Below are 21575 nucleotides of genomic sequence, written 5' to 3'. Positions count from 1 at the left end.
AAACCCATTTTGCAATGCAGTTAATTGCATTCATTCAATGTTAACAGTGTACATATAAACACTGAAAGAAGAGGATATGCCAATATGTGTATGAGTTAGTGTTTAGTTACTCCGCATATGTGTAGCTGTTCACTTGAGTATGCATACAGTAATTTGCATGCAGAGAGTAAAGAATCATATTATTCCTTGCCTAGCACGTAGGTTATGTCTTTGTGTACACAGACACACACACACAGAGATATATATAATTCTGTACAGGAAACGCTTTTATTCATAAGGAAAAAACATAATCATCACAGTGCAATGATTAAGTCAGAATTATTGCATGTCTGGATTCGGGACCTTGTGCTGGACTCCTTTATCATAGTGCAGACACTACAGCTGGGAGCTATCCTGCTATGACAGCTGAGGCCTTTTTCCTATTCAGAAAGTTAAATTCCATTTGCTTAGTTTGTTTTCTTGACATTATCTGTTAGCTATGGGACTGAAGTTAAAACCCAAGTTTGGGGTTACTTCAGCAAAAGGTTTCTAAAATTCAGTCCTCCTTTTTTTAAAGACATCTCCAAGTCCTCAGACTCAATTTTTAATTATTATTTTTTCCTTGTACATGAATCTCAAACGATGACTGTGGCCTCCCTGCTTATTTCAGTCACTTAATTCACTTTATGCCTCTGCATTCGTACTGTGCTCTGGGCCATCACATGGATCAAGCTTTCCAGCTCACTGTAAGAAGCACGGTGTGAGACTAACGCAATTTGAAACACCCAACCCCCCAGAAACACGGTGATGTGATTTCCCTCTGACTTCTACGGCGGTACAAGTGGGGGAGGCAGAACGAGCTGAATGACACGGACTGTTCGGGGCAGCGGCCGGGCCTGTGCCCAGCGCACGGGACCTGCTCAAGTCGGACACAACCGCCCGCTGCCGGGATGAAGCGGTGCCGCCGGGCAGGAGAGGGCGCCAGGCAACAAGGAGCGAGAACTGGCCCGGCCCTGCCGCCCGGCCGTGCCTCCCGTTCGCAGCACGGACCTGTTCCAAAAGGTGACCCCGCACAGCGGCTGCTTCCACCTCCGACACACAGCTTCTGCTAACAAAGAGGTCAAGAAACAAATACGTGGGGAAAAACCGGCTTCTCCTCTTCCCGGTGCGCTGCCACTGGGAGGCGGGGATGGGGCAAAGGCGCTTGGGCACTTAGCACAGCACTGTGCAGGGAGTGCTGATATGATGGATAGCACCTAAATAGACTGTTAATGCTGGAATAAAATTAACCTAAATTTAAAATAAAAATAAGGGAAGCCGACTTCAAAATTAAGTGACTAAAATTGTACTGGCACGGGACTTGGGGTGCTGGTGGATGATTGGACATGAGCAAGGAGCACTTGCAGCTCAGAAGGCCAATTGTATCTTGGTCTGCATCCAGAGGAACGTGGCCAGCAGGTTGAGGGAGGTGATTCTGTCCCTCTACTCTGTTCTGGTGAGACCCCATCTGGAGTACTGCATCCAGCTCTGGAGTCCTTAGCACAGGAAAAAGATATGGATCTCTTGGAGAGGGTCCAGAGAAGGGCCACAAAAATTATCAGAGGGATGGAGCACCTCTCCTATGAGGAAAGGTTGAGAGAGCTGAGCTTGTTCAGCCTGGAGAAGAGAAGGCTCTGGGGAGACCTTATTGTGGCCTTTCAATATATAAAGGGGGCTTATAACAAAGATTGGGAGAGACTTTTTAGCAGGGCCTTCTGCAATAGGATGAGGGTGATGGTTTTAAAATAAAGATGGGAGATTCAAGCTGGACGTGAGAAATTTTTTACAATGAAGGTGGTGAAACACTGGCACAGGTTGTCCAGAGCGGTGGTGGATGCACCATCCCTGGAGACATTCAAGGCCAGGCTGACGTGGTTCTGAGCTACCTGATCTAGTGGAAGGTGTCCCTGGCCGTGGCAGGGTTTTGGACTAGATGACCTTTGAAGGTCCCTTCCAACCCAAACCATTCCATGACTCCATGATTCAGGCTGTTTCCCGGGCCCTTCGCGCACAGCGCAGCGGGAACCGCTCCGCACCTGCCGGTGGCAAAGCCCCGCCGGACCAGCGGCAAACCCTGGCGCAGCGAGTGCCCTCCCATCAGGACCTCGGAGAGAGCTGCCCCCGGCCGCCGGCGGGAGCTCTCCGAGGTGCTGCAGAGCATCAAGGCGCTCCCCAGGGGACAGGCACGGCGGCCCTGCCTCTGCACGTCAGAGACGTAGGTTCACAGACCCACAGACTGGTTCGGGTTAGAAAGGATCTTAGACATCCCCTAGTTCCACCCCCCCTGCTATGGGCAGGGACACCTTCCACTAGACCAGTACCTACTCTTGATCATACTAGGAAAATAATATATTATTTTTCTTTGTTTAGTTTCAGTGCTTTTGTTAGCGTTACCATCAAAAAGGCACCATCTTTTTAATTTTTTTTTCAGTATTTTTCAGGTAGCACCAATTTCACTTTCCGGCACACCAGTGCGGTTATTCTATTCGCTATAATTTTACTTACATGTGCCATTATTCAAAAGTCATCTGGAAAACCTTGATGTGCCTGGTCCACATCCAAGTGGAAAATAATCAGTACCAGGAAATTTTCCATCAGAAATAAGAGGAAAGAACTGTATAGCTTTGAATGAACTTTGAATGGGACATGAAAAATGAAGATGCCTCCATCTCCAAATCTTTGACCTTTTTTTCCACCATTACACTGACAGGTAATGGTTTGCCCTTCCTCCACCCTGCCACCCCTCTTCCATTCACCCAGTGCATGTGCAATTAATCACAGTTTTTCTCCACCTTCAGGTTAAATCTGTGGGCTATGGCTAACTGCAAGAGAGTGCATTGTTGAGTGAAGCCTCTTCTGCATAGAAAATACAGGAGTGTATCAGATCCTTTAAGAGGTTACAGGTGGGGCATGCATCTATTAACAGTCACGTCACATATCAGTCTATAGAGATACAGCATCTTTGCAAAGAAGATCCATAAATGATTTCATATAGTTTTTTGAGTGATGCTAAGCACACTTCTGGATCTGGAAGTACCTGCTTCTATGAATCTGGAAACAGCAAGTCAAGATGAGTGACAGATACCTCCCAGGTATCTCAGCATATCATTTTCATCATGCTGGCTTGATCCTATGCATGTAAACAAAGGAAAAGAACCACAGATTAAGTTGGTTTAAGACTGAGACAGTCTGTTGTGGGTTTTTAAGACAAGCAGAGTTAGACAAGCAGAATTTGCATGGGATGGCTCTAGTCCTGTAGCCCAATAATACCATTCCTGGTAGGAGGCCACAGGTTCTGTACTGACTTTGCAAGGCCCCAGGACTTGTTTTGTCTGAACTTTTCTTGACCTGTTCTTGGCTTTCTTTTTACTATCTTTAGCTGTAACAGCAGTATCTCTAATGAGTAGGTGGTTACATCTAAGCCTTTTACGTTTGCCTAACTTTATATTGGACGACTGTAGTTTTCATATGGAGAGTGGCAAGAAATTACAGTGTGTAGAATGAGATATTATTTATAACTAACATGATGTAGTGTAGAGGAATACAGGCCTGGTATGACAGCAGAGTCCCCTGAAAGTGGGGACACAGGGCATTGCAGAGGAGGCATAGGATGATAAAATAAGGCACAGCCTTGGCAGTGGGCAACTCAGGGCTATAAAGAACCAATAGTCTGCTACAGCAGGCCTGGGAACTGAGCAAAGCTGGTTTGGGGATAACACAAAGAACAAGTATGTAACATAAAAAAATAACATCATATATAATAAAATTGCATGTAACATGGAGCCGTAGACAAATGAAGAAAGCGCAAGGTGTAATTGTTGAAAACAGCAGAGAACTTATTGAGAAGACACCAGTGCCCAGCTGCAGCCCCAACACCCATTGCTTGAGGAAGGCCAGCACTTGCCAGCCCTAGGTCCCGAGGGACTGCCAGAAGGGTGAGCACACCACCAAAATGAGGGGAAAAGAACAGAGAGGAAGAGTCTGTCTACAGAATAATTAACTGCATTATTATTTCTGATATTCTCTTGTGGCAGCATTCTTTACTTTCTTTCTTTGTTTTCTTTATTTTTGTGTAATATTTACCTCTCACCTGATAGCCCTTCGATTGATTTAGCTAAGTTTTCCACTGTACTAATAATACATTCTAAGATGTGTTTCTTTTTCTTTTTTTTTTTAAGAACCAAATTCTGTGCATATCATTAGTAATCGGAGCAAAGGATGCATCTCTTAGAAATTTGGGCTTAACAGTCTCCCCACAGTCCCAGACAGTATCTGGCAGTCAGAAATAGAATAAAGATATCCTGTCTCTCAGCCTGGCACATTAACCACAGGACCATTCTTCCTGCCTTTGCTTTATTTATTACATTGAAGTAATTATTATGCACACTGAGCTCTTTGAAAGTACACTGCTATAAATACTAGAAAACTGAGCACATCATAATTTGAAAACTACTAACTCCTGTTTTTTGGTACATCATTCAAACCATGGAGCCATTATGACAGACCCCAGGGAATCATACTGCCATGACTCATGGTCTGTTAATACACAATTTAGTGCACATCAGCGCTGTGACAAAAACAGGAGTTGCATAACAAAATGACAAAGGTGAGTCCTGCACAGCTGAACAAGCTGTTTCTTTTCTACAAAACTCAGGGCTAATATGCTACCCAGCAGCTGGTTACTAATGAATGTGAGCTTTCAGAAACACAACTCACGGTCACCTCCAGACTGCACACTTAGCTTTCCTGCAGGCCTGACTCCTAAGCCTGCTGCGCAGGACTCAGGTTCTTTTCCAGTTACTGAGAGCATCCTGCTCACTTGGTTTCCTCGGACAATTCTTTCTTCAATGCCACTAAGCATCATTGGTCGCTAATGATTAGGGATCTGCCTTCTACAGGTCTGTATCTCAGGCTTGTTGAGGTAAGTGTGGGTTGGGTAATTAAATCTCTTTGCAGAGCTTAAGTAGTCAAGTTTACATGACTAAATAGCCTTGCATAGATGCAAACCAGATGGTGTGTTGGCTGAGAACACTGAAGCTGCAGAGGTGAAAGCCTGTGTAGCACACGAGAAGGAACAAGTGCATTTAGCTGCTACTTGGGTTTGCAGGCTGATAGGCCTGGTGGCTTACAGTCGACAACACTTCTAGCTGTAAACACAGGTCACCTGAGGGTTAATTTCTAAAGAAAAAGTAAACATGAAACCATGAGCTGCCAATCTTTTTTGGTCCTTTTTTTGGAGCACCTTCCTTGACTTTGATCTAAGAGTTTGAACCCAAAGTGAACTTCACTTTCATTTGTCTACTAGCTAATAACACATTCTCTGTTCTCCAGGCAATTCCTACTGCTGCAAAAACCCTGACCACAACAGAAAATCATTTGTGCAGAGGCAAAAGGGTAAGCTGCTAGGCAAAATCATGCTCATGGAAATAACCACCTCCACGACACTGGGCTTAAAATGGGAAAGCCATACAGAAATGCCAGCATTCAGGATTGCCCTTAGGGATTCATAAAAGGCGAGCCTTCTCCCTGAGTGGTAAAATCCACAAGAGTAAAAGGCTAAGAAGTATGTCTGCAGCAGTCCTGTCCCAAAGCAAACATCTCCAGGTAGGACTATGAAGCACTTGATGAAATCAGTGTAAAATGCTGCAGTTCTATAGTACTCTGCATTTATGAAGTGCAAAGTGATTTGTTAACACAATTTCTGTTTGCGACTTCTTGTGAAATTGTAGCAGGAAAATATCAGTTTCCATATTATACGTGAGGACACCAAAGCGCAGCAAGATTCAGTGGTTTAGCACTATTTATGATCTTTGAAATAGCAGCTGAATTCTCCATCGTGTATGCTAGCCAACTCCGTATGGTAGAGTGGTTTAGATACAGATTTAGGGCCATTTTTCACAAACTTTGAATGTACTGGGGATCATTTCTTATGCAATAGGTCTTCCCAAAATTCAATAAATCTTCATCCTGTGGGAGCTTCTGTCTCATTTAAACCACCCTACCTTGAAGCTCAAAGAAAAAGCCTTAAGATGTGGCAACCACTGCTAGCTATGCCTAACGGAGACCAACATCTGTAAAGATTGTGAGGCTTCTCTTTAGTTATTTCCACCATCCCCCGCTCCAATTTCATTCCTTCTTTGCCTGTCCTTGGTAGGTAAGTTTGCACAATTGCAAACGTTTCGCACAGAAAGGTGATGCGCCATAAGAGTTAAGTGGCTTATTGATCGATTTCCTCCATTTCTTTTTATATCCTTGATTTACTGGGTATTTTAAGTTGAGAAGGAACAGTATCTTTTGTGAAGAGGCTGGCAGCATGCCACATGATGAAAGGTACTCTTGTAACTGGAAGAAAGAGAAACAGGGATCCTGATCTCAGCGGGGGCTTTATGTGCCTGAAATAGCAGTAAAATACTAGTTTCAGACAGACACCTCAAAAAACCAAAACCCTAAAAACCAGGCGCTGACTTCATCCTACCTTAGGGAATGACTCACACTGGGTATACCGAGTTGTGAGAGGCCGTGTTACCAGAGGAGTAGCGCTTAGCTGAGGTACAGATGGCTGCAGGGACGTGAGAACCAGAGCGAGCCCGTTCATAACCTACAGAACGGGGTAACAACGCCGGGCAGGGCCAGCTCGTTCACTCTGTCCCCTGGGAAGCCGCTGTTTCCCTCAGGGGTTGTGAGGAGACGGCTCTGCACCCCGCCTCGTCCCTGGGGGCGTTAGCGGAGGAGCCCGGTAGGCACCGGGGGCCGCACCCCGTGTCCCCGGCGCGTGGGGTCGGCGGGGGACTGCGGAGCGAGCTGCGGTGCCGCGGCCGGCAGGCTCGAAGAGGCAGCCGCTGCGCACGGAGGGGTTACTCTGGCCCCGGCGCGCAGGGCAGGGGGGCAGGAGGCCGCAGGACCGCGGCAGCAGCGCACCTGCGGCCCCGGCGAGGAGCCGATCCGGCGGGGGCTGAGCGCCCCGCCCGCCCCCGCAGCCAGGCCGCAGCGCGGCGCTGCGTGAGGGGGGGCCATGGCCAGCCCGCTGCCACCGCCGCCGCCGCCGCCGCACTAGCCCGCCGCGGGCTTCGCCTACCGCCGCGGCCGCAGAATGCCGAACAGGGGCGGCCTGGACACGGCGCTGAAGATGTCCCTGCGGCGGAAATCCTCCAAGATCCACTCCGCGGCTGGTGAGGCACGGGCGAGGCGAGGCGGGAAGGAGCGGCGGCGGGAGGAGGCGCCGCGGCGGAGGAAGGAGCGCCGGGGGAAGGGATTCAGCGCCTCCACGGCCCGGCCGCCCGGCCCCGCCGTCCGCTCCCCCTGCTCCTCCCCCGCCGCCCTCACAGAGCCGGGGTGTGTGGCGGCTGCCGCCGCGGGGAGTCCTTGGGGCCGACCTCGGGGCTGTGCGCGGGGAGGACGCCCCCGCGCTGGCCGGGCCGTGATGGGGTAGCACAGCTCGGCTCGCCTATGGGCACCGCGCACCCAGCACTGCACCCCGCGGGTGTCCCCACGGCCCGGCCACCCTTCAGCGCCGCTGCATCCCTCTGGCACCCACCCCGCAGGGCCTCCGGCCGGCGCAGCACCCACGTACACCCCCTAGGGCACCCAGCCAGCAAGGCCGTGGCCAGCTGCTGCAGGGGTCAGGGCAGGTGGTAGGTAGGCAGCCTCCAATGGATCCGTAGACTGGGTGTTCTCTTAGTTCTGTTAGTTTTGGGCAGGAAGATTCCTTGGTGAGCATCTGGTCAGAGGGCAGTTCTGCCCAGGGTACCTTGTGCCCCACCGGGCTGGTCAGGGACCTCTGTCTCGTGGTCAGGAGTGAGAGCACCAGGCACTGCAGTGAGCTTGCAGAGAGCTTGCAAGTTCCAAGGTTTCTCAGGAGTTTCATTCAGGAAAATGTTTTCTAACTAGTTCATAAGAAAACAGGCAAAAAAAAATGGTATACTTTGAAGGTGGTATTTGGTCCCAGAGGACTTCCACTGGCTTCTACAGGACCACTGTGCATTCAGAATTCACTTGTGGTCTCTGTTGTACTCTAGGGATAGATGAAGCGTCAGTGACATTGTCTGTGACTTGCAGACAGGTCCAGTAAAAGGCTGAGACACCTCTTCCTGTGCAAAATATTTAGGTGCCAGTACAGCCTCTGTGGTGAATAAGGATGCAGTATAATGCTCCTTCCTGGAATAACGAGTGTACTTTTTGAAGCACATTTCCTGATCAGCTCTCCTTTGGGTTAAATCTCAGAGCACCTTGGACAGCGTTTGCTGGATTGCTTTTGATGAAGCTGAACTGGAAGATGTCCTCCAGCCACTCGTGGCTGTTCAGCTCATGGAACCAGGCTAGAGCTGGCTTAAAGGAGAAGCCACCTTCCCTCTGGCTCCTCTGCACAACCTGGTCACTCTAGTAGTATTTCCCTGGCTGGTCTCACTGCTTGCTAATAAGGACAGAACCTCAGGGACTTATGCATAGCTGCTGAAGTAAGCAGGATGCTAAGGAAGGTGGTGTGTAGTGCCAGCTCACAGGAAGTGATAAGGTTTCAGAGCAGGATTTAGCATATATCCAGCTTTACTTCAGTGTAAGCCATTCAGAGGAAACAATCATAGTTAAGCAGATTCCACTGTCCAGTGCTTGGGGCTGTGTCCAGCTGTGCAGTCCAACCTGTCCTGTGACAGGGAGGCTCCTTTCCCAGAGCTGCAGTTCGACACATCTGTGTGAGTCCTAACATCTGGAATGCAAGCCTAAGTGCCCTTATAGCCAGCCCTTCAGATGCTGAATACTTGGCCTTTGGAGAGTGTTTAGCTTGAACATGAGATACACAAAGAGTTTAAACTTCAGCGTTTGTAAATCATTCTTGTGGATCTAGCTGGTTAAGTTGCACCTCAGTCATGCCAGGTCTTCCAGCTGGGATTTATCAGTACACAGCTTTAGACTTTTACATGTTGCCTTCATTTCATGCGAGTGAAATCCAAACTAGATGATACTTTGAAGAAAGCTATGGGGTGCTGCTTAGCATTGAGATCACTGCTTCTCAGTTGTTGAGCAGTGTATTTCCTCTTTACAATATTGTTCTGAAGGGCAACAAGAGTACTGTCTAGTATAGTTTATATATATATAATCCACATATATGCCCCATCTCTGGCAGTGTTCAAGGCCAGGCTGGATGGGACTTGGAGTGGAAGGTGTCTGTGCCCATGGCAGGGGGTTTGGAGTTAAATGATCTTTAAGGCCCCATCCTGGGTTGATTATTTCTACTGATCTATGATAATGCCTATAAAAATATGTAATAGAGGTTTGTGTAACTTATTACATAGACTTATTAAAAGATGTGATTGTAGTTGGCTTAAGACACCAGAACAAATCTCTCTGACACCCAGAGAGAAGGTCCTGCCTTGCCCCTTCCCATTTCTTTTGCTTGTGTCAGCATCAGCCATCAGATGGTTATATGGTCACCTGGATCAGTGCTGATGTGGCTCAGTACCAGCCTGTATGATCTCAAACTGTGGCAGGGAACAAGAGTATTTTGCTTTTCACAGCATGCTGTGGCTTGGTGGGCAGACCTGCTGCTGTCTGTGTGGACTGAACAGGTTCTTAGGAGGGGCTTTGGGCTGTGTGAACCCAAATGTGAAAGAATACATTTGGAGACTGAGCCACTGTGCACTGAAAAGGAGTTCAGATGTTGTGGGGTGGCACTGCAAAATCTGAAGACCTTTCTGAACTGAATGGTGTGGAGGGAGGACTGGTCACCCTTTTGTCATCCTTAGGGTCAGGTAACCCCTGTGTTCATGCACTGCAAATTTCTTGGCTCCTCTGTATCTGGATATTCTACCTTCTTTCCTTTTTAGAAGAGAAGATGGTTCCTCCTTCAATTTCGTGTAGTTTGTTTGATAGTCCTGTTTACTTTTTGGGGAGTTTTGATAAAGTATTGGATTTTAGTTTGCGTCACAGAGGTTTATTTTCATAGACTGTGTGAAGGATTTCAGTAGCTTATAGTTGTTCTTCTTTAGTCAAGAACACTGCCTCTGTGATGGTCTAATGATGTATTTTCATGTCAGATCCAGTTGTGATTTTTCTACCCTCCTGCATTTTGTAATGTGGCTTCCACATGTACTAATACAGTATAAAATGTAATGGTGTATTTGTAGAGTTTTAAACCTGCTTAGCACTGGTACAAAGGACTTCCCAGAAAAGCAGATGATGTGAAAAAGAGAATGTAGAGATGGTGAGTCACCTCCTGCTACTCAAATGATTGGTCCTCTTCTTTTTTATGCATTTGCTCATTAATCGATTTTTTTTTTTTGCTTTGTACAACTAAACCTTTTTATTGCTGTAATGTTGTATCAGATGAACTAAATTGATTAGATTTGTATTATTCTCAAAGAAGTCTCCAGCTCTTTACTGTTAGAACCACAGACATCAAAGACTAACGTGTTCTTCTCCTTCCTGCCTCCTTAAAGTCACTAAAAATAAGCAACTATCAATAACAAATTGGATGATTATACAATAGCATTGTTATTTTTAGGGCAAAAGTTTTCAAGTTCCAACTTTAAAGTGGATTAAAGGTACAAATGATCCTGATGTCATTTACTGTGGCCTTTTTCAGCTGCTCAGTTGTGCACATCAGCAGGAAAATATTTTTAGTGTATCAATAGTGTCAGAATCTTCTCCCAGGACATAAGGAGCTGAAATACAAACATCTTTTCATGGTATGAAACTACTCCTTTCATGCCTTTTCCATCTACACATCCCCTGAAATATTGCTTATGTTTTATGCTATTTGGTCTTAAGAACAACGACTGTCTTTTAGTCTTACTCCCTTCTGACTGTAAAGGGTCTGTATTTTTCTTTTGTCAGAGGAGTGTTGATGTAAGACTCTCTTTGGGCTACATCCTATTTTTGTGCTGTGCTAGTACCTTACCACAATGACAACTGTTGGGAAGTGTCATACAGAGCAGTTACAATTGTACATAGGTGCTTGTATTTTGCTCAAAGCAGAAGCTCTAGTCATTTACAGGTTAGACGTAATTCCTGTGGGTACATGTAAAACACATGGTAGCAATAGGTGAAGTACTTAGTCAGCTTTGCACTATTTAATATCACCTGCTGCTTAAAAAAAAAGGTGTATTTTGATATTTTGGAGGTCAGGTTCAGGTGGTTTAAGAAGCACAGCGAAGGCTCAAGCTTTTACCATGGAGTTCACTCATGTCACCTGTACTCATGGGATATCTGCATCGTATTCTGCAGGCAGATCAGCAGTTGTCCTAAACGCATTTTTAAGCAAACAAACCCTATGAAATAGGCCAGTGCTGACCTATCAGATGCCTAAAATAGTAATATTTAGGTGTTTAACTAAGAGCAAAAGTGGTGTTCTGCTGTGAGAAACGGCACTGTGACAGTGAACACTAACAGAGGGGTATACTTCCTCAGCAAATGTATTTAATGCCCATTAATATTACCAAAAGTTGCAGAAACATCTAGCAAGACAGCTGCAGCCATATGTTGGCACGTAGAAATCCTGCTCTATGATGAGAAATTTTTCCAGATGAAGACTAAAGTACATGTGTGTTTATGTATACACTCAAACTGTGTGGTGGTATTTCCTGTAAGTGTGTTGCGGAGCTTCTGTTTCTTTTCATCCGTGTTTAACTGGCACATCACATAGTATAATGTGCAGCTTATTCAATCACATCAAAGGCCTGAACCTATTTCCATAAACACCAGTGACAATTAAGTCCTTTCAGCAAGACCTCATCACAACAGCCCATGTTTTATGTTACTATGTTTCTATAGTAGGACAAAGCGGAGTCTCCTCAAGCTATGTGAGATCCTGCTCAGCTGCAAAGGGAGGTGGTGACAGTGACGTGGCCAAGTGGAGGCCAACCTGAAATTCTGCTGTCTTGGATAACTGCTGTGAGAGTTAACTTGCTATTAGGATAGGAGGGAATTTAAAATATGTATGCTTATGACACTGAATTAGGAAAACATGTTGTATGCAGTTACTGTGGAACAACTTCATAAATAAACAAGGTCCTAAGTAGCATCAGAAGAAACACTTTTTTTTTGCCTTACTGTGATGGGGGAGGTGAGATTGTGAATAAATCCATTAAAAATTGAACCACACAGATGATGGGGAACATAGTTATTTAGGAGTTTGTTGAAGAGAGAAAAAAATGAACCTTCAGTTTTTAAGATTAAATTAAATAAAATGTATTTAATAAATATACCTACTCCACTGTATAGCCAATATATGAATTCTCTTATGCTACTAGGCTATATTCATAACTCCACTGAAAACAGACACATGGACTGTCTGGTTTTAGGAACTGTTTTTATTCCTGCTCTGCTCGCTCTCCACACGACTTTTGTTTCAGATTTTAGTTCCCAAGCAGTATCTGCTTTTAGTGTACTTCCCTGTGCTTGGGTGAGTCAGTGTCCTTCTCATATTCTAGGCAGACCTAAAAGTACTGTCCTGCTAGTGTGATTTGGCAGTAATGCTGTTGTAATTCCAAGCAGGATTAAAACAGTAAAATGATTGCAAGGAAACACACTTGTCTGTTCAGGGTCCTAGAATATCATAGAATCCCAGACTGGTTTCAGTTGGAAGGGACCTTAAAGCTCATCCAATTCCATCCTCCTACTGTGGGCAGGGACACCTTCCACTAGACCAGGTTGCACAAAGCCCCATCCAGCCTGGCCTTGAACACTGCCAGGAACGGGTTATCCACAACTTCTCTGGGCAACCTGTGCCAGTGCCTCACCACCCTCACAGTGAAGAATTTCTTCTTAATATCTTATCTAAATCTTTGTCAGTTTAAAGCCATTCCCCCTTGTCCTGTCCCTACATGCCCTTGTAAAAAGTCCCTCTCCAGATTTCTTGTAGGCCCCTTTAGGTACTGGCAGGCTGTTATAAGGTCTCCCTGGAGCTTGCTTTTCTCAAGGCTGAATAACCCCAACCCTCTTAGCCTGTGTTTATAGGCAATATCTCCAAGACAATGAAACTGCACTTACTGGGTACAGAAAGCATAGTTGTTTACTATTGCATTTTCATTCCCACAAGGTTAGAGTGCAGTCTTGATCTCTGCCAACTCTGTAGGGAATTTTTATGTGGAAATCTGTGGCTTCAGAAATGATGCTGATTTAAAGCATTCACTTTTCTTTTTGTTTTTCAATAATTAATTCTTCCCTTCCCAAGAAGCTCCAATCTGACACCTCCCATTGACTCTACATTGTGTTGTAGATGATCATCTAAAAATTCATGACAGCATCTCAAAATGATCACTCTCCAATTAGTTACTAATTCACAAGACATTTTTATTGTAGTGAAGACTTGCTGAGGGCCCAGTAAACAACCATGTCATCCGTTTCGGCTCTTCTGGAAGGTTTTCAAGTGATAGACTTGCTACACAGTGGTACTCTTAGCTGGTTCATTTCTATTTGACCATTCTTCGAGCTATCAAGTATACTCTCTAAATAATCTTCGACTGATTAGCTACTTGTGAAGTAATATTCTAAGTGCCTGTGTTAACTTTATTTCTATAATAGATTAGTTTTGTATTTGTTTTACTGTGCCATGTTGCATTGTGGCACATTTTAATTTGTTTGTAGTAGTACAAATACCATAATATCTGTTACAAATAGTATCTGTAGAACCTGATTGCTGACAGGCTCTTTTGAGGAATAGTTAATCACAAAATCTTTCTTGTATGTATAGCTGGTAGAGCAGAGCAATATATTAGACTTTGAAAAGGCAGTTAAGCATTTTTGCATCAACACTTTTCTGCTTTTTATAAACACAAATGTTTTCCTTTCAGTCTCATCTTTTCTAGCTAAGCATTTTGGAACAGTTGCAGGTATGTAAGACATGACATCTCTTTAGATGACTGATTTTCAGCTGGTACACTCAAAGGATAACTTGTGAAACATAGCTGACATGGTGGAAGATTGAGAAGAAAAGAATAAACTTATGAAGTATCAGTATTGAAAACTTTTTATTCAAACAATTATTGCAGTATTTGGAAAGCTTTCAGATTTTTGATTAGCATTATTGCCACCTTTTCATAATGAGTTCTGTACTAGGAAACTTCTGGGCAGTTTCTTTCCAGCCTAAGGAGTGGATAGCTGTCTGCCTGTTTGGAGACCAGGCCACTCGTTGAGACCCATATCTTACCATGACAGTAATTCTTGATCCTGAACATTTTTAATGTGAATACTGGAAGATAGAATGGAGTGAGCATGCCTGAAAACAGAAGATGATGAATTTTGCATTTCAAGCCAAGGCATGATGAGGCAAAGCTGACATACAGATTCTAACGAGTGACCCAATCTTACTACCTGTCTGCACTCCTTAGAGAAGTGACATCATCCATATAGCTAGGATGTCACATACATGTATATGGAACTCAGAGAAGGTTTTCCAGACATCTGGAGGTGTTTATTAACAATGTAGTTATCCTTGCAGTGAGCACTAAAATCAGTTTAACTTAGTGTTGCAAATCAGGATTAACACGACTGAAATTAGTGTTCCATAAGGAAGAGAAGGCAGCCTTACATCTCATTGAAAACTGACTGGAAAGTCTGATTTTGAATTCCTAATCTCTCAAATACAGATGACCAAACCCCTTTATTTGATTTAATTAAATAAATAGATAGCCATAAAGAGTGAAAGCAGAAGTGTTTATGTCCTTACAATAACACCACTCTGGTTCATTTGCTACTTTGAATAGAAGGAGGGCTCAGGTGTTACCTCCTGCTGACCCAGCAGTGTTCTGCCTATTCATATGAAGCACAGTGAAGGCAATTTAACATCCTGTGCCTGTGAGATCTAGGAACATTAAACCAGATGCTTATAAAAAGGATATATGAAACAAATACCCCAGGCTTTTGTGTGCTTTTAAATACTCTAAGTAAATGTCACTTTACCTTAATAGATATGGTTTATTTGTAAATGGGAGACAAAAGATGCTGAAAGAATACATGCAATGTCACTAGGAACCATCATAACTCTCAAACAGATAGAGAGGTTACATCTGTATCAGTTACACAGATGGGAATCAGGACTTAATATGGAAGTTTTAAAGTGAAATCCAGTTGCCGTTTACTCAACATTTCTGTATCATGGAGAAGGCTCAGCATTGTTCCTGAACTATGGTGAGTTCAGTTCAGTTCATGAAGTGAAATACATTGACCTCAATCCTGGTGCCTTGATTTGCAGAGGGGCAGAAATACATGAGAATTAAGGTATGTAGGTGCTTCCCAGACCGGGGTGTTGTGGTTTAAGCCCAGCTGGTGACACAGAACCATGCAGCCTCTCACTCACTTCCCTGCCCCCCTGCTCCTGGCAGCATAGGGAGGAGTATTGAAAGAATGTAAACCCCATGGACTGAGATAAGAAGAGTCCAGTAACTAAGGTATAACACAAAACCACTACTACTAATAATAATGATAAGGGAAATAGCAAGGGGAGAGAATATAAAACTAAAAAGGAAAAAAAACCCACCAGTAAACACAAGTGATGCACAATAAAATTGCTCACCACACACTGACGAATACCCAGTCTGATCTGAGCAGTGATCTGGGCCTTCAGGCTGAATCCCCTCAGTTTATATACTGCTCATGACCTGCTGTGGTATGGAATACCCCTTTGGGTAGTTGAAGGCAGGTGCTGTTGTATGGAATACCCCTTTGGCTAGTTTAAATCAGGTGTCCTGGCTCTGCTTCCTCCCATCTTTTTGTGCCCCTCTTCACTGGCAAAGCATGAGAAACTGAAAAGTCCTTGATCAGAGTAAGCGCTACTGAGCAACAACTAAAACACTGCTGTGTTATCAGCATTGTTCTCAGACTAAAGCCCAAACACAGCGCTGGAGCAGCTACTAGGAAGGAGAAAAATTGTTACAGCTGAAACCAGGACACAGGGCAGAGCACCAGCCGTGCTTTATGGATTAACAGTCATATCTTGTTCCCAGAGTTTCATTAATACAAGCCTGCATCTAGAAGCCATCCTTGAGCCATTTGTCTGCCTGGTCGTAGGTGGGAGGAAAGAGCTTTCACAAGAGTTTACCAGATGTACAGAAGGAGAGAGTGCCACCCTTCTCCCTCTCTGTCCCCAGTCAAACTCATCCGAATCCTGCGCCGCCTGAAGAGTGGGGACTATTCACTCTACATGGCTTAACTAAAATCCTGACCTTGCTGAAGTTTTCCCACAATCTTCAGTAAGTAAAAAGTCTCTTATGCTCTGTTTTTGATGAAAGGAATTTCGGTTGCATATCTGAGATTTGCTTATCCTATCTTTCAAAACATTTTCTAAATCCTCAGCGGGGTAACAGAAGGGGATGATCAGTCTTCAAAAAGGGAAAGGAGTGGCTTGCAAGATCTGAAAGATTTGAGGAGAAAGAGTTATTTCTTACAGAAAAAGCAAAAAGATTTTGGGGGTTGGGGTCCCAAAGTAAGACACTTGGGGAAGGTGCAATTACTGGTACATTTATTAACATGCAAATGTCCAAAGGAACTCATTGCTTTACACTGATTTTAGGTATGTTCCATTTGAGAAATTGGAGTTGGGCATCATTTTGGTCTTGTCAAGCCCCTATAATAGGAAGAATTACAAATACATTTTCTGGAAAGGTGAGGGCAATATAATTTTGTAACATACCTTATAGATCTACATTACTGAATGGGCCACTTTACCTGATGTTTTGATTGTGATGAAGCTCTTCAGGGCAGAACGCGTCATCTCCGTTTGGCCAATACTTCTATATTTATTGTGAGCTTCACAATATTTTGATATTTTATTTATCAGCTACCAAACACAAGCCTATCAACAGTTATGTTTCTCTACATGGAGTCAAGAGGGAGAAAAAATATTTCAACTAGAGGATAGTACTTGTACAAGAAAAACTTTCACAGACATTTAGTCTGAAAGCATATTTCTACATATCAGACAACTGTTCAGAATAGCTGTCCAACAGGAGTGGCAGGAAAGAAAGATCTAGCTTAGTCTCTCCAGGACTGTAAAATCATAATAATCTGGAATAGGAGGATCTGAACATCTAAACAGGCTTTTGCTTCTAGGTCTGTCTTTTTAAGCACCAAGTAGAATCAGGAGTTTTATATGCAGAACACAGACTGTATATACTGCTGTGGCTTTAAGAAACTTGGTGTAGTGAAAGGTGTCCTAGGTTAGAACTAGATGATCTTTAAAGTCCCTTCCAACCCAAACCTGTCTATGATTTTATGATTCAGGAACAGGTTGTAAAACAGCACCTACACTTAATATCTGATTTTGACTGAACAGTAATAACCATCACATGCAGCTTATTTCAGTACTGTCTGTGAAGTCTGCTGTCATTTGAGTTTCATTAATTTCTTATTCAGAAATGACCAATAATTGTTTTGAAAAATAGCAAGAAGTGCATAAGGGCAGTAACACAAGAACTGTAAAACCATGGAAGAGCACTGTGGCAGAGAGGGAAGGGGTGAGTTAATATCCCTGAATGTCCTGCCAACAGGAACAAAATAAATCAGTTTCTCTGGAAGCTGAAATAGGACAACGTGAAGTCACTACAAACAGTACAACTGTGGACTCTCCAAGGGAGTAGTCTGAACTGCTGAAAGAAAATGTGCATGTCTCTACAAACAATACATAAGTAGAGAACCTTTGACTTTTTTTTTTTTTTTTTTTTTTTAGTATGATTGTGTACACAAAGAGATATAAACTCTGTGAATGTCCTGCTGCCTGGAGTATATTTTCTGACATCCTGAATTCCACTTTAATTTTCCCCTCTGGACTATGGACTTCTTTTGAATACTCAGGAGGTAGGACGGCCTATGTCTCCCAATCTTCCTAGTGCCAGTTTATCAAGAGCTGCCTACTGTGAGTAGTAACATTTGGCCTCTTCAGGAACCTGCTTAGTAAGGTTCCATGGGATACAGCCCTAGAGGGCAGGGGGGGCCAAGTCTCTTGCTTGATCTTCAAGGATCACCTGCTACAAGCTCAGGAGTGTTGCATCCCAACTAGAAGGAAGTGCAGCAGGAGGGCCAGGAGACCTCCTTGGATGGATAAGGAGCTGCTGAGGAAAATTTAAATGAAAAAGGAGTCTTATAGAAAGTGGAAGCAAGGACAGGCGGCCTGGGAAGAGTACAGGGATGTTGTCTGGGAAGCTAGGGACCAGGTCAGGAAAGCTAAGGCCCAGTTAAAATTAAACTTGGCTAGGGATATTAAGGATAACAGGAAGGGATTCTACAGGTACATAGCAAATAGAAAACAGACTAGAGACAATGTAGGCCCCCTCAGGAAGCTCTCGGGAGGACTAGCTACCCTGGATTTGGAGAAGGCTGAGGTTCTGAATGACTTCTTTGCCTCAGTCTTCACTGGCAAAGGCTCTGACTGCACCAACCAAGTCTTGGAAGGCAGACGCAGGGACTGTGAGAATGAAGACCTTGGGCCCACTGTAGGAGAGGATCTGGATTGAGACCAGCTTAAAAATCTGAACGTGCACAAGTCCATGGGTCCTAATGAAATTCATCCACAGGTCCTGAAGGAGCTGGTGAACGAAGTTGCTAAGCTGCTGGCCATCATCTTTGAAAAATCATGGCAGTCAGGTGAAGTTCCCGATGACTGGAAAAAGGGAAATATAACCCCCATTTCCAAGAAGGGGAAATGGATGACCTGGGGAATTACAGACCAGTCAGTCTCACCTCTGTGCCTGGCAAAATCATGGAGCAGATCCTCCTGGAAGGCATGTTAAGGCACATGAAGAACGACAAGGACAGCCAGCATGGTTTCACTAAAGGGAAATCCTGCCTGACCAATTTGGTAGCCTCCTATGATGGGGCTACGGAACTGATGGACAGAGGTAGAGCAGTTGATGTCATCTACCTGGACTTGTGAAAGCGTTCAACGCTGTCCCACACAACATCCTTGTCTCTAAATTGGAGAGACATCAATTTGATGAATGGACCACTCGGGGGATAAAGAACTGGCTGGATGGCTGCACACAAAGAGTTGTGGTCAGTGGCTCAGTGTCTGGCTGGAGACCAGTAACGAGTGGTGGCCCTCAGGGATCGGTGTTGGGACTGGTCTTGTTCAACATCTTCGTTGCTGACATGGACAGTGGGATTGAGTGCGCCCTCAGCAAGTTTGCTGACGACACCAAGCTGTGTGGTTCGGTTGATACGCTGGAGGGAAGGAATGCCATCCAGAGGGACCTTGACACACTTGTGAGTTGGGCTGATGCCAACCTCATGAAGTTTAACCATGCCAAGTGCAAGGTCCTACACCTGGGTCAGAGCAATCCCAGGCACAGCTACAGGCTGGGAGAGAAGCGATTCAGAGCAGCCCTGCAGAGAAGGACTTGGGGGTGCTGGCTGATGAGAAAATGAACATGAGCCGGCTTCAGTGTGAACTTGCATCCCAGAAAGAAAACCGTATCCTGGGCCGCATCAAAAAGAGTGTGACCAGCAGGTCGAAGGAGGTGATCCTGTCCCTCTACTCTGCTCTCATGAGACCTCACTTGGAGTATTGTGTACAGTTCTGGTGTTCTCAACATAAAAAGGACATGGAACTGTTGGAACAAGTCCAGAGGAGGGCCACGGGGATGATCAGGGGACTGGAGCATCTCCTATATGAAGATAGGCTGAGAAAGTTGGGGCTGTTCAGCCTGGAGAAGAGAAGGCTGCATGGAGACCTCATAGCAGCCTTCCAGTATCTGAAGGGGGCCTATAGGGATGCTGGGGATGGACTCTTCATTAGTGACTGTAGTGACAGGACAGGGGGTAACTGTTTAAAACTTAAACATGGGGAAATTTAGATTGGATATTAAGGAGGAAATTCTTTCCTGTTAGGTGGTGAGGCACTGGAATGGGTTGCCCAGGGAGGTTGTGAATGTTCCATCCCTGGCAGTGTTCAAGACCAGGTTGGACGAAGCCTTGGGTGACATGATTTAGTGTGAGGTGTCCCTGCCCATGGCAGGGGGGTTGGAGCTTAATGATCTTGGGGTCCTTTCTAACCCTAACTCTTCTATGATTCTATTCTATATACTATCAACCTAAAGTTGCCCAATAACATAGACGATGCTTTCTCTAAACGTATGCCAAGGAGCCTTCTATCACAGGTGTGTGATGGCTGTCTACACAGCATCTTCCATACACAACATCCTGTTACCATGCCCTCTCTTGTAACAGTATATCATAAAAGATTAGCAAAATCCCAGATCTTACAGTAGATTCAACAAGGTCTCTTTAGTTGCAGGATTGCCACGAGAAAGCAGTTCTGTCTAATGGTAGATGTACCTGCCATTGAAGTCAGTATCCATTTCCATCACTGACTCCTATGCTATCTCCCTTATATGTGCTTACTCACACTGGTTCTGGTAGGAGTTCAAGTTAGATGCAAAGGATCATGTCTGGCATGGCACTGGAGAGAGTAGTAAGTGTTCCAAGCCTGAACTGCAGGAGAGACCTCAACAATCCTAAAATTTCACCATCAAGAAGTTCATCCAGGGCTTCAAAGAAGAAAATGATTCTGCAGTTCTCACCACTGGATGGTTTTGTTGAAGTTTTGGCATGCCAGCTGATTACCTAAACCTTTGAGGGCTTTTTGCCAAAACCCCAAAGAGAGAAAAATGGGAATAAAATAGCTGCCATAATAGGTCTGTTATTATTTTGTTGAGACAGTGCAATTTTGTGTTAGTGCTAAATAGCATGGGATTTAAATAATTTAGTACTCCTTTTGGTACTTTTTTGGTTCATTAGACAGGTTCCCGGACTGTGAGCTCAGGCCATTCCTGCTATGATAACTGTTGTTTTAAGAGAGATTAAACTCTTGTCAGGTTATGAGTGCTATATTCTATGTACAGAGATCTAACAACCAGATGAAAGAGTTAATCTTACACCTTCCTCCTACCAGAACTTTTTTCTTTTTTAATTAAAGGCCCTTGTAAGACAGCCAGCACTTTACACACAAATGTTTTGCTGAATTTTTGCCTCACTCTGTTACAGGCTACAAATCAAATCAGAACATCACTTTTGCCCACTGATGGGATGATAGGATTTATATTTTTATGGCCCAGTTCATGTCTAGACAGGGCAAATGGTACTATTGGAGTGCACACCATCATTAATTGGGACTCAGCAACTGTAAATAACCATATTTTTTTATTTTCCTCAGGATTAGTACATGAGCTAGCATTCAGTAATAAAATATTAGTACCATAAGCAGAAGCCACATAATTTACTGCGATGGAGAAGGACAACAGTGATGCGATAGCTTCTGCCTTCATAGGGATCTAAAGCTGTTTCACCTCAGTTCCAAGTATTTTGTCATCCGTGTCTCCAGGGCAAGGGAATAACTTTAATTATCTACTTCAAAGGGTCAATATGAAGATTGCAGGCAGCTGCACAGTATTTGGATGGTGCTAGGAAATAGAAGGTGGTATGAAAAAGGTTTCTTTAGTCAGGTAAGTTTGCAACCATTAGGGTTATGTTTTCTCATAATTGCTGTCTGGCTTTGGTGGTGTCATCCCTCATGAAACCAAGCACACATGGATATTCTGGAAAAAACACAGTATGACCTTTTATTTAATCCTCCA

At 44.3% G+C, this 21575-nt stretch overlaps 1 protein-coding gene across 1 annotated transcript in view; it reads left to right on the top strand.

Annotated features, from left to right (window-relative positions):
• The first annotated feature begins 6995 nt into the window (after nucleotides 1-6995).
• Nucleotides 6996-21575, top strand: part of ATP8A2 (ATPase phospholipid transporting 8A2) — a 335578-nt gene continuing 320998 nt past the window's right edge. The window contains exon 1 of the mRNA XM_061374620.1: nucleotides 6996-7187. Within this exon, the coding sequence (XP_061230604.1) occupies nucleotides 7109-7187 (79 nt within the window). The 5' untranslated portion in view covers nucleotides 6996-7108. The remainder of the gene's footprint in view (nucleotides 7188-21575) is intronic.

Source organism: Neopsephotus bourkii, unplaced genomic scaffold (genome assembly GCF_033783945.1).
Source record: "Neopsephotus bourkii isolate Nb327-2 ecotype Australia unplaced genomic scaffold, CSIRO-AGI_Nbou_v1 NB_1638, whole genome shotgun sequence".
Classification (NCBI taxonomy): domain Eukaryota; kingdom Metazoa; phylum Chordata; class Aves; order Psittaciformes; family Psittacidae; genus Neopsephotus; species Neopsephotus bourkii.
The sequence above is the reverse complement of the archived record's forward strand: the minus strand, read 5'-3'. Positions and strand labels throughout refer to the sequence as shown.